We start from the raw sequence: 16,846 nt of genomic DNA, 5'->3' as shown, positions 1-16,846 counted from the left end.
TGGCATAATAAATGTAATCTCATTTGTTATGCATATTCTTTTCATATTTACTGCCAATTGTAAAATCTGGATTTAAAAAATTAATCACGATTCATTTATTTAAAAAGATTAAATAGTTAATGTATTTTAATCGACTCCCAGCCCATTTACATACATACATATATGCATATAATGAAGGAGTTGATTTACAGGTCAATGATAAAAATGTAAAAACATTGCATGGTAAAGCAGAACAGTACAAGTTAGCAAAACTCTTTTAGAACAGATGGCAACCTATACGCATCTGAATAAATCTCTGAATTCAAGATGCATGGCAGTCAGACCACCAAGGCACATTTCTCTCCAACAGGCAGCTCATGCAATAGAAATATAAGAGCTGAACCCCTCGACTCGGCTTCAAGATGTTATACGTGACATGAGGATGATGTTGTCGGCTGATAAAAGACAACTGACTTCACGGCTCCAATGCACACATTAAAAAGCATTCACAAGCCATTCAAGGCTCAGACTAAGAAAATCTCACACAGGGAGATTATGGTGGAATTGTTTTGGTTGAGTGACAACCAAGGCACTGTAGCATCTGGCTCTGTGATTTGGCTGACATTTAAAAAATGTAAATTTCTAAATGATGGCTTTAGAATAAATAAATCACCATCACCTGAATGAAAAACATTTGAAACTCACAAACTCTCTCACTTTATCTGAAAGGCAGCAACTTTGATCAGGACAATGTAGGTTCCTCCTCAAGGGATATCCGTATTCAATATTGAATCCTGTTACAGCTTTTCTGAGTATCTGAGTGAATCTGATTTAGTCATAGGATTGGACCAATCCAGTTATCCGTTTTTTGGGTGCATTATGCATAACTAATGCCTTGTCAGCTATAAATCATCCCGCCAACAGGACCTGTTTATTGTATTCATTTTAACCATAAGTGACAACTATTTTCAGCTAAAGGAGCATTTTGAATCAGGCCCCGACGTGTACTAGGATACTGTAGGAAGAGTGAAGATTTTACACATACACAGACAATAAAAACAATTAGCATCAATCAAGCCCTCTTACCTACAAGACTTTTGATGAGCTGGGCAAACTCCAGTATCGTATGCTCCTCTGGGTTACCCTGTAAATAAAAAAACAAACAATTCACACACAAAAACAAAGTTGTTCGTAATTATTTCTTGAATGTTAGGAGTTAGACATTGGGTTGAGAGTTTGGGTTAGGGCCAGCGAGGAATTTAAATGAAAGTAAGAATTTAGATAATGGAACAAAACTATTTAAGAAAAATAACTCACCAGATTGACTGGACTGCTGATATTGCTGTTCATCAACACCACCAAGCCGTTAACCAGGTCACTGGAATTCCAATTACGAATACCAATTATTTTACAATGGACTCTATTATTGTAATTTCTAAAGTGGGGCCTCGCTTGCAATAGTGACATCCCCTGCCAATTATTTTGGTTAATTAAAACAACACAACCTCACACATATTGAAAAAAAATGGATTCACAGATTGTAGCTTTGGCTATATACATTAACAATGAAATAAATTATGCAAAGGTCATGTGAACAGCAACATTGAAGTAGATTTTGGAAGGAATCCAAAGATAGGATGAACATTGTGTAACATGTCTGTAGCAAACCAACCAAAACAAAGGGTACACTAGCATCAATGTAAATTAATTAAAGCCATACCGAATACCTGGTAAAAATATCTACAGCTATTTTATTCCTCCATCACCTTCCTTCTCACTCCTGCACCCCTGTCATAACCATTAAGTGAAAAAGTATTTTTCAAAAACTGTGTCATGATTCGTACATTTATACACATCTGTGTTTCTGGCAAGCAATCCACCAGAAATACTCAAGCAGCTATGAGCAAACAAACAAAACTTTTGAAACAAGGACGAAACTGACTAGTTAATTCAGCGTGACGACAGGAATGAGCTGAATCATAAGCCTTGACGGTTGAGGAGAAAGAGCCAAACACAAAACAGCAAGGTAACCTAAAACAACGAGTGCACTTTAAGTTTTGAAGTCCTTGGATATACAGTTTATTACAGTTGTTTCCCGAACGGTCCAATTGACTTGTTGGCCTACTATAGAATGGCTTTATACATTAATTAATACAATGGTGGGATCGCAGAAAAAATGAAGTGGGCCCCTTTTTTCAATTTCTGATTTTTTTTCCTGGTCAGGTTTTCATAGATGTAGACTGCTTTTCCTCTAAATTCAAGACCTTGTTTTAGTGTAGCAATCTCTTAATTTCTGTTGGTTAACAAGGCAAGACAGTTGGAGGTATTTTATTTCCAGGAATCTGGTAGCAATAATCAACATTTCTTGGGTTCAAGTTTATGTCAAGCTCTTGGAGTTAAAAAATCATTTGTACCAGCACTTTTTCTGCATTAGTCTCAAAGTCATCATTCGTACCTTTCGCAGCTTGTCCATCAGTATGATTTTATTTCTAAAGATTAGAAGATCATTGAGACGACTATTCTATTCCAAGATAATGTACCTGGAGGGTTTTGATGAGTCGGCTTACAAGGGCAGTCAAAATTGCAAAGGAGGCAGTGACATGCAGTCAAGGGAAGCTGTGCGTGACACGTCATGGAAATATACAATTTTAAATATATAAAATGGTTTAATTTATTCAGTCTTAAAGCTCTTGTTTAACTTGACAATTTTGAGATTTTCTTTTTAGAAATTGCAGAATTCTCAAATTACAATATGAATATTATTAATAGACGTATTATTATGATGTGTGTCAGCGGATGCAGAGGCACACATTTCTCTTGCCTCATGGTAGAGGGCTGTGAGACCAAGGATTCTGATTTGTCGCATACTTCAGACCCAATCAACAGAATTAATGCTAATATTAGCAAGCTGACAAAGACAGGCAATCTAGAATTTTTTTTTATCCTCATGCATGGTCTTTTTTTTTTCATAATGTAATGTAATGATGCTTTTATTCAAGACCCTAAAACATTGGTTTTCTATGCTGCAGTCTATATATTGGTTTTTGCTTTACCAATCAAATGATGAATAAGATGTAGGGTCATTTATTTGTGAATACGTGCCTCACAAGACACAAACCTCACCGCACGACACTAAAAGGAGGTGCCGGGAGCCGCTTATGCAGTCGGCAAGCAAGTCTTGGCATCTAAGTGCTCAAAAACATGATCACTAAATCATGTTTTGCAGCTAATAATTCAGGCCTCTTGGAGTGTTTGTCCTTGGATTTTGCATAACTATGTATATCTAAATCAATTTAGCTGGGTATTGAAATAGAAAAAAAGGGCCAAGCTGAAGATTTTTTAATTGACAACTCAACTGAAAAATGGCAGCATGCCATGATGCCATGGTTGCGTGTGAGTCTCCAAATGTTGCAGCTGTGAGATCGACACCTGTGCCCTAGAGATTATGGCCAAGAGTCTTTGAATAAGACACAGAACCTTTTTTAATCGTATTTGGATTTGGCAGCATCACAAAAAAACAAAACGACCACACGTCTACCTAAGAAACTATGTTGTGATGATGTCACGCTAAAAGTAAGGCGAGCCAAGTAAAACTGGCTTTCACCAAGGGGGAATGTGTGCACGATGCATCTTATTTTTTATTTTGCACACGAGAAGAGACAGAAAACTCGGTCCAAACGGGAGCTACAACAAGATCTTTTTCCGAAGTGTGGGTGTTCTTCTGCTCCCACATTTTTGGGTAATGCTAGCTGGACTGTAAATAACCATCTACAGTTGAACCGTTTTGAGTTGTAAACACGTATTCTGCGTGTGGCATGAAGTCTGTTCATTCTCTGAAGTTCATTGGCGGGTGCCGCAAAAATATGTCAGGGGAGGTCACTCCCGGGCCGCGCGACGGAGCGAGTTCGGCGGACGCGTCGTCACACGGTGCGACGCAAGAAAAGGCGGCGGGCGCAATCGGGCTACCCCCGTAACTGGGGGGAGCCCACTCGTCCGACAGCCCCAGTACCGCGGCGCGACGACAGGCGGCGGACGTGCGCGGGACCCCCATAACTGTGTCGGTGTCGTGCGTATCGCACCCGAAAGTACCCGCGTCGCGGGTTAGAGGCTCGCTTGCGCGAGCGACCGATTGGCACCCGCGGTGCGCGCAAGTAAAAACCGTGTCGTGAATTTGTCTCTGATCGTCCCGGGCGGCCGTAAAATCGCCCAGCTGTACGACTCTTAGCGGTGGATCACTCGGCTCGTGCGTCGATGAAGAACGCAGCTAGCTGCAAGAACTAATGTGATTTGCAGCTGCGATTGGCTGGCAACCAGTTCAGGGTGTCCCCTGCCCACTGCCTGGAGATGGCTGGGATGGGCTCCAGCCCCCCGCGACCTTAATAAGGATAAGCGGTGCAGATAATGAGATTTTTTTTTTCTTTTTGAAAGGTCGTCGCTACTTCGCAGATTTTCACTTTTTGCGGGTGGTTTTGTTCCCCATTAACCGGGTCTAAAAAAATCATAATTAAAAAAAAAAAAAAAAAAAAAAAAAAAAAAAAAAAAAAAAAAAAAAAACTTTTTTTTTTTTTTAAAGGTGCGCCGCTACTTCGCGGGTGGTTTTGGTCCCCATTCACCGCGATAACCGAGGTCTTACTGTATATATATATATATATATATATATATATATATATATATATATATATATATATATATATATATATATATATATATATATATATATATATATATATATATATATATATATATATAGGCTAATGTAGCCGTTTTGTTATTTTTAGTTTCAGCCAAAAACGCTTATCTTAGTGTATCCCAAAAACTTAAATTGTGAATTAAAAAACTGCATGCAGGCCTTCACCCCGGCTTTTGGGGTATGGAGTTTTCATGCTTCCTGAGCCAGAAGATGTCCTTCATCTCTGTAGAAAAAAACTCTTAATTTATATTCATGTGGGCTTTAGAAGCCCATTTGAAAATAAGAGAATTAGATTGTATCAAGAAACATTAAAAGAGGTTTTATTACGCTTCACGCTAGTACACATAAACAATATCATCTTATTATAATACCACAATTAGTATAAATAATACTTATAAGTCATAATTATAAAAAAATCCAAAAACGAACAACAAGCTGTATGCCAAATGAGCATGCCTTCCAGTGCTGTGTGCCTGTAGTAACCTCAAACTGTCATACTGCATGACCGGACCGTTGGTAATAGAGCATGCCTTACTATTTGGACAGATTCATAGTTTTACACTTATATAAGCATGTTTAAATGAGTCAAGTTGAATTAAGATTACTTCCACAAAGTCACATAAGACATCAAAGCTTCAATTTCTCTTAACTCTGTGTTCACATATCGCCAGACTGATCAAATGAGCTCATTGCTACCTGGGAGGGGGAGCAGTTTATCAGTTACCTTTCATTTACTTAACTAAAGCAAAATTAGAGTCAATTGATGTCGGCATGCCACATTTAGGCGTCACAAATATAAGCTACTCCCATATGCTCAAATAGCATAAAGAATTTAATGCAACAAAGACCCTAATTGTGTCAAGTGTATTAAAACAGGTGCATTCTGTAGCTTATGAAAAGGGACAAAATGGGTGTAAGACAAATTCTAGTTCATTGCAGCAAGAATACCGAAAAAGGATTTAAGTCAAAAAGAATGTTTTCACTTACCTAACATACTGAAAGGCTCTTGTTTGGGAACCTGTGCCATAAACCTAGCACAACAACAGAACATGAATTATCATGGCGTACAGAAGTAGTTTTGGAATGCATAAAATGATGCGCACACATTCTTTTTAATAGTTCTTCAATAAAAGTTTGAAACTCTCGTTTCCATGCTCCTTTTTTGATGAACAGAAAGTGTTCTGCAGTGATGCAGTTGAACTTCTTAAAGGTCATGTCATGTTGCTGGGAATGAATAACATGTACAGTGCAGCAAAACAATATTTTCCTTTTTTCTCAAATGATCTTTTCTCCCTTGGGAAAAAAAGTAAATACAAAATACCGTTTTTAAATAATAATTTAAGGATTAAATTATGGATGAGTTCATGAACAGGATCCAATGTATTATGAAAATGGCCATTTAGGGCCGGTTTATGTTCAGGGAAAAAAAATGCATGACAAATAAAGTAGACACTAACTTCATTCTATGCGTGAATAAGGAATTAATATAAATTTAAAAGGAATTATGTCATAACAGTAGTCACAAATGCCACGGTAACAATATTGAATACTGTAATCAAAGATATCCCGATATGAGTATTATATTCAATTCAGTGCCATAACGTATAAATAAGTTTTCAAAGAATGTCCCCATGTTGCAAAACGTAACAATATGTTGTTGTTGTTTTTCTTTTTCTTTTTTTTCAAACTATTATAAAGGGTTTGGCACAGCTCATCAGTAAGTATCACGCCTCTGGGAATTATTTCAGTATGAAAAATAACCATATGATGGCAGGAGTGGCTTTGATCGATGAATGTGTAGTGACAGGGTTCAAAAATGACTCCAAGAGAACAGAGACGTTTTATCAATGAAGTCTCAAAAAAAGCTAAGACAATGATTAAAGAACTGCTGCCCTTGGATTAGCTAAGGTCAGTCAACAAAAGGAAGGAAGTAGAGGTAAGATACGGCCTAAAAATATTCAGCCCGGCCCAACCCTTTATATATATACCCGACAGATTAACTTGATTTGATAAACGACCCCGAAATATACCCAAAACGTTAATTTGTCGCCAAAGTACACCCGAAGCTTTATTTCGGCCGTGCGTACTTCGGCAACCAACTGTCCGTTATGGCTTAGAGTTTACTTGGAGCCGAGTCCCTCCAATCAAATGTGCACTGCAAATGAGCGATTTGGCATTTAAGTGCACATCTCAGACACGTGCAGCGAACGAAAGTGAAACTGAACAAAATGGCCCTGAAAAGAAAATGAAATTATACAGATTTCAAGATGCAAATAGTGAAAGATTTGTCCAAAAAACAAAGACTATGTTGGTAAAGCTTGTAAGCTATTGGCAAGAAGCAGAAATTACGTCCGACGTGAGGGAGGTGGAAGAAGACAGTTGCACGTCTTTTACCCAAACAAGAGGAGGAAAATGTATTTGGATTTAGGGATTTAGAGTTAAACTGGTAGTTTGGTAAGCATTTTCCTTATCTAAATAATTAAGTAAAAGTAAGTGCTTGCCATGTAGATCCTCCACGAAGGAGAAAAAAAAATGGCGAGAGAGAAGCCCGACCAGCCCAACTTAATGATTGACATTCTAAGCCCAAACCTAGCCAGAATTTCAGGCCGGAAGCAAATAACAGCCATTGCATAAGAATGAACAAAAGGAATTATCTTAATAATCATGAAATACCTTAACAGTCTGTAAAATGACAAGCCAGAGAATAAACATTTTGAAAAAGGCTATTACCTTTTTCTATACTATTTTATAACTGGGATGCAAAGAAGAAATCATATTTGTTAGGGGAATTATAAGTGCTCTTACTGTGAGCGGTTCTCCCTGGAGAGCTTGCAGAATGAAGTTACTGACTACTCGCCCATCGTTCATATGCATTCGGGAGCCAAACGTGTTGAAAATTCTTGCCACTCTCACCTCAACTCCTTCCTGAAAGCAAAGAAAATACAATAAATCCCCTTGAAAATATAAACCATGTTGTCAATGAGAGTTGTCAACTGTATTCAGATGTATTGAATACAGTGCTGCACACATTTTCGACACTTAAAAAAGGCCAAAAAGTGCGAGTTTTGTTTTGTTCAAAAGGGAAAAAAACAGAAAAAAATGCCACGGGAAATAAGTATGTTGTGATTATACCACATTAAACCAGGGGCAAGACTCGCAAAGCTGTTCTTTGCCCGGGGGGTAATTTCTGCTCAACTGCTTATATTTCGTGCACAGGAAAAGGAAGAACATGGAGAGCACGTCAAAACAGGAGTCCTGACTCTTTTAGCGACAAAATTTGTCCCCCGAAGTTAGTGTGTCCCTCCCCTTACACGTTTTAGTAGCCAAATGTTTACATGCTAATGCTACAGAGCTAACTTAATACAGTTCATCCGTTTTAATTCAGAAAGATGTACTTTGTGACAGTCTGTTCATCCCCAAATTTGATTGATTGGCACTAAGCTATGTGCGGGGAACATTTAATTAACGGGAGTGTGACTCGTTTGTTGATATCGACTGTACTAACACATCATCATCTTTGACAATTCCCTTCTCCTGTTTTCTTGTCACCATTCACTCTACTGTCCATGAAAGGCAGAATGCCCAAAATTATTCAGTACATAAACAACAACAAGCTATTTATCCTGTTATCCAAACAATTATTTTATTTGCATATTAGCAAATGTTGGCAGGTTTATTTCAAGTGTTGTCCTATAGGATTTTTTTTAAAGCACTACAATGCCCTTTTCCCATTTTATGCAAACTTAATAAAAGGGATATATATAAACAGCAGCTACTCAGTTTTTTCTTATTTTATATTGTACCCTTTTCATCTTCAGTGCATAATGAATGTTTTGAAGTGGAGTTTTTTCTCATCTATATTGTTGTTTTCACATTTTTGTTTCTTCCCTGAAATTGTTCAAATCAGTGCATTCCTAATTGAATTAATCGCCTTTTCAGCTTTTTAACAAAATTGGATACTTATAAATTTACATTTAAAATATGAATTCCATAAGTGTCATTTGCCGCAGAGAAGTAATTTTAATACGCGCAGAGACCAGACACACAAAATATACTTTTAGAAAATCCTTGGCCTTCGCAGGTGCGTATCATTCATCAAAACACTCTGATGCAATATGGACACTTTAGAGGCTAAGCAACATGAATAAAAAGATGGAAATTATGGAGAATGTTGTGCAAAATGAGTAATTTTCGGACAGACGAACAAATGCATTCAGTCTAGAGAAGAGGAGCAGACACAATGGGAACAGGGTCTTGAAAAGGTCATAGATACAAAATCATATACAACTTACAAACAGTAGAAGTTAGTATAAATTCATACACTACAGCATCGTCATGCACACACTTTATAAAGCTTGAATGTGTGTGTGTGTGTTGTTCATAAACTAGATGTTTTAAGGATTCAGAATCCATGAATTATACAAGGGGGAAAACTAGAAAATAATATAACATTAAAATAATATTGTGCATTTTACATATAAACACAAATAAAACTGTAAAAACACAGACATTCACATTATCTTCTGAGTATGGGTAAATTGTGTGCATTTTTCTTGCTATCCATTGACATGGTTTAGTTGACACATGTAAAGGTTAATGGATTTTGATTACATGGCTGGGCAAAAGATTTAGGACGCGATAGTCTAGTCTCTGCCAGCAGTGACTGACAGTTGATTATTGAAAGCAAAATGTTTCTGAGAATTATTCCAACGAGTGTTGGAGAAAAATAACATAAAAGAGCAGCAGAGTAAGAAGAGGAGGTTGGTGCCGATAAATATCACTTGCCTCAAGCAAAGGCAACGGAAGTCAGTCACATCAGACCACTAAAGGCTGGCATCAATCAAATCGAATGAAAAATATTCTGAAAAATAATTCACTGCAGCAGCATTAATTTGCACATTACCTCTTTTTATTAAACTGCATTTTTACACGTTTTTGTTTTGTTGCTTGCTGCCCAAAGGAAAGCTTGCAGTCATCTACTAAAAATATGTGTGGAATTACAACTACTTTTAAAGGCATGTTCAGTATTCAGGTTTGAGGCATCAGTTCAATGTGTTAATTCTGAAATCACACAATTGACCCTGCTTCTCTTGCGCACCATTCCCTTAGACTCGGGGCAAGGTATTTAGTCCGCCACAAACTGTCAAAGTTATCCCACTTAACAAGATAACAGGCACGTAATGATAGGTGTAACTCAACCAGGAGTGATAGAATATGGAAAAAGAAAAAAAATATATTTGATGGCAAATTATGCTTGAAAATAAGTATTTAGTCAACTAAAAACTAGAAAAATTTAGTGCTCATAGAGTTCTAAATTCTTCTTAAAGTGGTTCCACTGTCCACCGTTGGTTACCTGTTTTATGGATCTAGCAGGCTGAATGAAAAATAAGCAAGTAGCTTGTTGTGAACAAATGGATAGTGGGGGCAATTATTAGAAAACGGAATACGAAACCAATGAGACTCTGTCTCGATCTGGGGCTCCGTGTAACATGACAGCCGGCTTCAGAAACCAAAACCGACAAGGTTCCTTTATGTAATTGGCTGACAAAAGTGGCTGTTGTTTTAAGCTCTGTGGCGTCTCTGCCCTACGATTGGATACTTGGCTTGTTTGTTTAGGTGGAGATGTCAAGACAGGAGATTTGAGTTTTACAAGAAGCAATTTTGGTGCAATCGCATGTACCGGTATTATTCCCTGGTCAAATGAAAAGGTTTTGGCCGTTTTAAACATCCAGGGAGGAGAAAATTCAGCAGCAGCTGAAAGGAACCATGCAGTATCAACGTTTAAAAGTCACGACACCATTCCCTTGCAAAGCAGTGCTCTTTTCAGTACACTACTCTCTTTCCCTCTTGATCGCATGGAAATCTAGTAAATAAAGATATCTCATCTTCTTTAACATTCTATAAACAAGCAAACATACAAATTGGCAACTAAAATGTGTGCCACAGTGAGCTTGTTTAGATTAATTTGATGCTGTAGTTGTTGAACCCCAAAACAAAAACAAAATAAGACAAATAATCCCATTGGATTCCTTTTGGCTGCATGTGTACTGGAAAAACAAAAAAAGCTGCCTAGCAGTGTTAAAGCAGTATTGTGGAAAAGAAGCTAAATGTTCCAATACGTAACACACTATGACGTCAGGGACTCAAATTCTGCAATGCCAAAGAGGCTCCCCTGCTTAAAACGGGCCCATCTGAAGTTTGCAAGAGAGCACTTGGACAATCGAGAAGAGGACTGGGAAAATGTTCAGACGAAACAAAAACTTTTGGGTAGAAATACTTCTTGTGTTTGGAAGAGGAATGCGACTGAAATGCAACCAAAGAATACCATGCCTATTGTGAGTATGGGGCCAAAATCACCAGCAACAGCTTCTGAAAACTTTGTAAAGACTTAAACCTGTCGTTGCCAAAAGGGGGCGAAAATAAAAGGAAATAAAACCACGTTTATTATTCACTGAATACTCATTTTGCACCATAATTTGCAAATACATTCTTTAAAAATCAGAAAATGTGATTTTGGGGGACTTTTTTTCTTATTCTCACTTCTCACTCAAAGTAGATGTATACAATATAATGACAATTAAATGTCCATCTTAATTTTTAAGAGGAAGAGCTTCCACAATTGGTGGTTGACCAAATACTTTTTTCGCCCCACTGTAAATACTACAGAAACTCTGGTCAATAAGGTAAATGCAGTGAGCAATTTAGTACTACGTATTTCATCCGACAGCACCCACCCAATTAAAAAGAAAAGCCGACTAATTACAAAAAAATAATAATCTTAGAAATTCAAATTTCTCTGAGAAATAAAAATGTCTATATGCTTCTAAGTGTATATGTTTTGTATTTTTGAGAGTAATGAAGGTACCTGCTTCATATATGAATAACACATAGTCTCGGCAACACGTTTTCCTTCGTCGTAGCATGCCCGTGGACCGATTGGGTTTACGTGGCCCCAATACTCTTCATTTTGGGGGTGTACCTCAGGGTCTGGAGCCAAAATATTAGTTACATATGTCAACCTGATACATAGTCTTCATTTCATTTAACGTGCAATGTAAACTCAAGAGATCCAAAACTCTTTTCACTCCTTTTGAGTGATCCAAAAGTTGCACGATACTTGAGCATAATGGCAATCAACAAGATGGCGTGCACTAATGTTTCCTGCATCTTCCATTAGCGTGTACAATGTGACTATGAAAGAAAGCGCACAAGTAGAATCATAAAGAAGCGCCAGTGGAACAATGTGTGAGTTGCACTCGAATTCTGATATATTGTAGTTTAGTATACTACTTTCAGTGCTGCAAATTGGTAAGCATTAACAATTGATCCATCCCTCAACAATTGCTCTCATTACCCATAGACTCTACCATCTACCCACTATCCATTATAGACCCTACAATCTCCTGGATACTCTTTCTACCAAAATTATAAGACTAAGCTAATAACACTTTAGATTACACCTGAACTCCATACACTCAAAGCTAACTCAAATTAAGTTGTACATTTAAAGAAAAAAAAAAGGTCAGACGGTTTAAAAAACTATGTACATTAACATTTTAAATACACTAAAGCTCTCACTATTTGTGGAAAACAGTCTAATGCTGTTTTTTTTTCCAAATTCAAAATTTTACTTTTAATGTTATTTGTGATCGCTTCTTTTAACCACATCGTCTTCAATTAAATGTATTGTTGACTGAACCAGTCCATTATTGTCTTCGTCTTTGTTCTTAATCAAACTTCCGCCAGCTCCAATTTCCCAGCAAGCTCTATTTTAAGAGTAATGCAAGAACCCTCCAACTGCTGTAGTAACTGTATACATATCCTTGACCTTTTCCAAATTTGCCAGTACTGTTGTAAAAAAAACCTTTTCCTTTTTGGTACTGAAAACATTCACTCTAAAATTTGTGACATTTCTATTGTAGTGGATGTCTTCTTTGTGTCACCTATTCTGAAAAGTTGAAAAATCAGGATTTGAATCTCTTGAGCGTCTTCTCATTTTAGCCGAACACCAACAATCCTCTGTGCAGCCATGTCTCGAGCTTAACAATGTTGCTGTTGACATCACGTAATTACATCGACAAATTCAGAATTAGTTTATTGCAACCTAAGTCCCTGTATATTTCATACGGTAGCATATAAAACATGCTGTGAGACTCATTCAAATTCAATAAAATCATATCCCTCATTATGTCATTGATCTCCAAAACGACCCCCAAAAATATGTCCCTCTCATAGTGTATTCCTAATGTATGAACTACATTCTTCACCCTTGTTTTATCTGGACAAGGGTGGCATGCAATGGACAATTATCAGATTAGCAATTCACTCTTCTAAAAAAATTGTTGCACAATCGACTGTACTAAAGGGAGAATCTGATTATAAAAACTTGAAACGCATTGAAAAGGATTGTAATTTCTTACCCCCATAAACTTCTGAAGTAGAAGCCAAGAGAAGCCTTGCGCCTACCCGTTTGGCCAAACCTGGAAATAAAACAGTGTTTATCCACAATGCCCAAAAAGAGGATATAAACTTTGAACGCAATTGAATGCGGATGAATTATGAAAAATGTCGGCCAAAGGCCATAATAAATTACCAAGGCTGTACACTTAAACAAATCAATTCCCAATGTGCAATTACCGTAAATTCCGGATTATAAGCCACTACTTTTTTCCCCAAATGTTCAGCCCTGCGGCTTATTCAGTGAAGTGGCCAATATATGCCACCAGCAGCACTGGAGTATAAAAGGTAAGATTAAGACCGGTGGAATATGTGCGTCAAGAAAGACTGCAACCTTTAAGTTTGAGTATATAATGTCTGTAAGGTTAAAGGTACGTACCGATAATGAGGAAGACACCCTTGGTGGCGGTAGCTATGAGGAGGGAGATTAGGTCGATTTTCCATGAATTTTACATTTACGGAATGCTTTTTTTTAACAGGCACGTTTGATACGTTGCGAGCGTGATCCTACTAGCGTGTTGGTACCTTTCAAAGGCACGGTTTGGGATGAAAGTTATATCATTACTATTAAAGCTTTGAAAACTCTCTGTGTACTGTCTTTCTTCGTAAATATGTGTAACCATGTATAATATGTATTTGCAACTGTATATTTTTGTAATGTTTTTATTTTAGAGATTTATTCTGTTATGTGTTCTACGGACGAATCAAAAAGAAGGGGCGGGGCAAACGCTGGCTGATGGGAATTGGGGTAAAGCTGAGTTACCGGTAGATCTGTCTGTTGTCGCAGCGGACAATAGTGGATATATATTTTCCCACCCTTAACTTTGGAAATATAAATTTGTTTCCTTGGATTACTTTCAACGAGACCCGGACTTTACAAGTCTGCATCATACGTTAATTACGGGTATCATTATGGTCCTAGAATTGAGTACTATCTATGTAGTTACAATTGTACAAAAAAATTGTGAATATGCTTGATGGCTGTTGGAATTGTCGTGTTTGTTTTGCTGCTATTGGTGTCGGTGGATTTGTTCAGACCGAGGACAATCGACTTTGGCCTGGACGGATCTATTGACACTAACAAAGATGTTATATAATGAAATTGTGAATATGCTTGATTGCTAATAAGATTTTGGAGAAGGGTTGTTCAAACCTCACATTGTGTTTGCTGTTAAAAACGTCATATTGGAATATAATATTGTGAATGTGCTTAATTGCTGTTGAGATTGTCATGATTGTTTTCTGTTATTAGTGTCAATAAATTTGTTCAAACCAAAAAGACAGCCTGGTCTGGGTTAAACTTGTGATTGTGTCACTCGTATTAATACGGGCGCACGCGGCTTATACATGGGTGCGGCTTGTGTAAGTACAAAAGTGGCAAATCACCTAAAAAGTGGTGAGTGCGACTTATAATCAGGTGCACTCTATAGTCCGGAATTTACGGTAAATTTTGTTATAGAAACATTGCAGTTAAAATCGTACATACTCACCCAGCATGTTTAGAGTGCCAATGGTGTTGGTCTTGAGGGTTTTGATGGGATTGTACATGTAGTTGGGGGGAGAAGCTGGAGAAGCCAAGTGGTAAATCTGATCCACTGTTAATGGAAAAGCAAAGCATTAGCTGTACTTGATGCATACCTGCACGACGTACAAGGAAATATGTACGGAAAAACGCAAATTTCTCAATCGCATGCGTCTGCCGCCTGGGGATTTCCCATCATGCATCATTCCGGAAAAAAACAATATGGTGTAAGATTATTTTGTATTTTGTACGGGAAAATACGACAGTTTGTACGGGCATGGAGCCGTGGAGGTTGACAGGTATATTGATGTTTTAAAACATTTACATTTAAGAAAGGTTACTGCTATATTTTCTCTATCCATTCAGGCACAGTGGTTGATTGTCAAGGTCTTTTGCGGTGTTAAAAAAAAGATATGGTCTATGGAACACTACTTTAAAATGAAAAGACTTCAATAACGTTTTCCTTAAAAATAAAATCCTCTTTTAAACTTTATTTTGAAATCGACAATTTGGCTGCTCATTTTCCCGAAGAGTTACAAAGCATGTAATGTTTTTCTTTTTCTTGTTTAGTGAGTATCAGCAAAGAGCAGCAGAGAGTTGACAATGGGTACATGAAATTTTGTACCCATGTTTATAAAGTTTGCCGAAAAGCTCAACAATTCAAACACGGCGCCATAGAATGTTTCATCTGACAGGGACTTTTATTAAGAAAGGTGAAAAAAATAATGTGTACTTCAGAAAAATTGGAGCAAATACAATGAAACATTCCTCACCTAACCGCTACTTAAGATATTTAATATCTGCATATATTAAGCAACTTATTGCAGCTCATTTCACATTGGTTTCCTTTAACATTAAATGTTATTCCCATTAAAACATTAAGACTACTAGAAATTGGAGTTGGACTGATAGTAGTGCTTTATAATCTGTATGATTTAGTTTTGGCTCAACTGAAAAATAAAGTAAGTTCATGTTTTACTTTTAGTGCCATCAGGGTGAACTCCTAATAAATTGGACAATGAAATATTCCGGACAAAATCGAAACAGACCGAATATCTAACAAAGCTAGCTAGACCAACAACATAGCTAAAGTAAAAATAAAAACTATCTTTCTGGTGAATACAATATTTGTTAAATGTGGATTAGTAGAAGGGCTTTAAATGTCACAGTCAGCGCCCACAAAGGTTAAATGCTTGGTGTTGTAAGGTGAGGCGGAAATAATGTACTCGAACCTTTATAAAGAGGCTATGTTGCTAGTGGTGGAAGTTGGAAAGCTGAATTCTTATATGAAGTTAAGGTTTTGAGAGTTGGTAGAATTCAAGTCACATTTATTTTTATATCCTATAATCACCCGCAATTTGGCTAACAGTTATTTCTGTCGGGCTCTTGCATTTGAATGAATGTTTATGCATTATCAGAATCACCAAGATTAAGAGAGACTGCAAAGTGGCAGCAGATACCCAAGTAATAGGGAACATATTTTAGAGCACTTTGTAGAAATTATTTTTGTACGCATACAGGTACCTAATTTAGAAAAAAAACAAAACAAAAAAACTGTGAAATATGTGCTTGTTTTAATGTAACACAAAGCTGCTATAAAGGACTTGACGGGAGCCCTGATTCTGCCTGTCATTACATTGAGCACTGCCATTCTACCATAAAATAAGATTTTACCGTTGCACGCATATCAACCATATTTGAATTTTTGTAATACGGTTTTATATTTGCAATGACTAAACAAAAATTTCGACTCAACCACCAATAAAAAAAGCTGTGGGTCATAATGTCTTTAGATAATGATCCGTTTTGATTTAACTTATGATCCTTGGGAAATAAAGACATCAGGGGAAATAACTTCATCGTTAACATTGTTTAATAGACATCCCACTACTTAGACTTTCTCTGATGCTATACAACATAAGAATTTAATTTTCATGAGCGTGCAGTATTAAAAGTGATTAACATACTCTTACAGCAGTTCTCCAAATCTCACATTTGTCCATTTATGTCAGTGTTTCTCAGCGCATGGTGTGAATGTGTTTTTGCATTACTAGGTAAGTAATGGATGCCAGTGACTATTAAGTTATCAGCGTGTGTGGAAAGTGTAGGGCGGTTGCTTGTGATACTCATGAGAATTTGTCAAGGCAAGATAAGAGTAGTGGCAGAACATTTACAATGGAGAGCAAAAACACAATTTG

General features: G+C 37.1%; 1 protein-coding gene across 2 annotated transcripts in view; it reads right to left on the bottom strand.

The window, feature by feature from the left end:
• uxs1 (UDP-glucuronate decarboxylase 1) overlaps nt 1-16,846 on the bottom strand; it is a 37,052-nt gene that overhangs the window by 6,688 nt on the left and 13,518 nt on the right. For both annotated transcript variants that reach the window (XM_088352429.1, XM_088352431.1), the window contains 7 exons: nt 14,617-14,721; nt 13,090-13,149; nt 11,535-11,656; nt 7,475-7,594; nt 5,657-5,700; nt 1,297-1,357; nt 1,066-1,123 (listed from right to left, as the gene is read on the bottom strand). In XM_088352429.1, the coding sequence (XP_088208555.1) occupies nt 1,066-1,123; nt 1,297-1,357; nt 5,657-5,700; nt 7,475-7,594; nt 11,535-11,656; nt 13,090-13,149; nt 14,617-14,721 (570 nt within the window). The remainder of the gene's footprint in view (nt 1-1,065; nt 1,124-1,296; nt 1,358-5,656; nt 5,701-7,474; nt 7,595-11,534; nt 11,657-13,089; nt 13,150-14,616; nt 14,722-16,846) is intronic.

Source organism: Urocampus carinirostris, chromosome 14 (genome assembly GCF_059441175.1).
Source record: "Urocampus carinirostris isolate Australia breed hairy pipefish chromosome 14, RoL_Ucar_1.0, whole genome shotgun sequence".
Classification (NCBI taxonomy): domain Eukaryota; kingdom Metazoa; phylum Chordata; class Actinopteri; order Syngnathiformes; family Syngnathidae; genus Urocampus; species Urocampus carinirostris.
The sequence above is the reverse complement of the archived record's forward strand: the minus strand, read 5'-3'. Positions and strand labels throughout refer to the sequence as shown.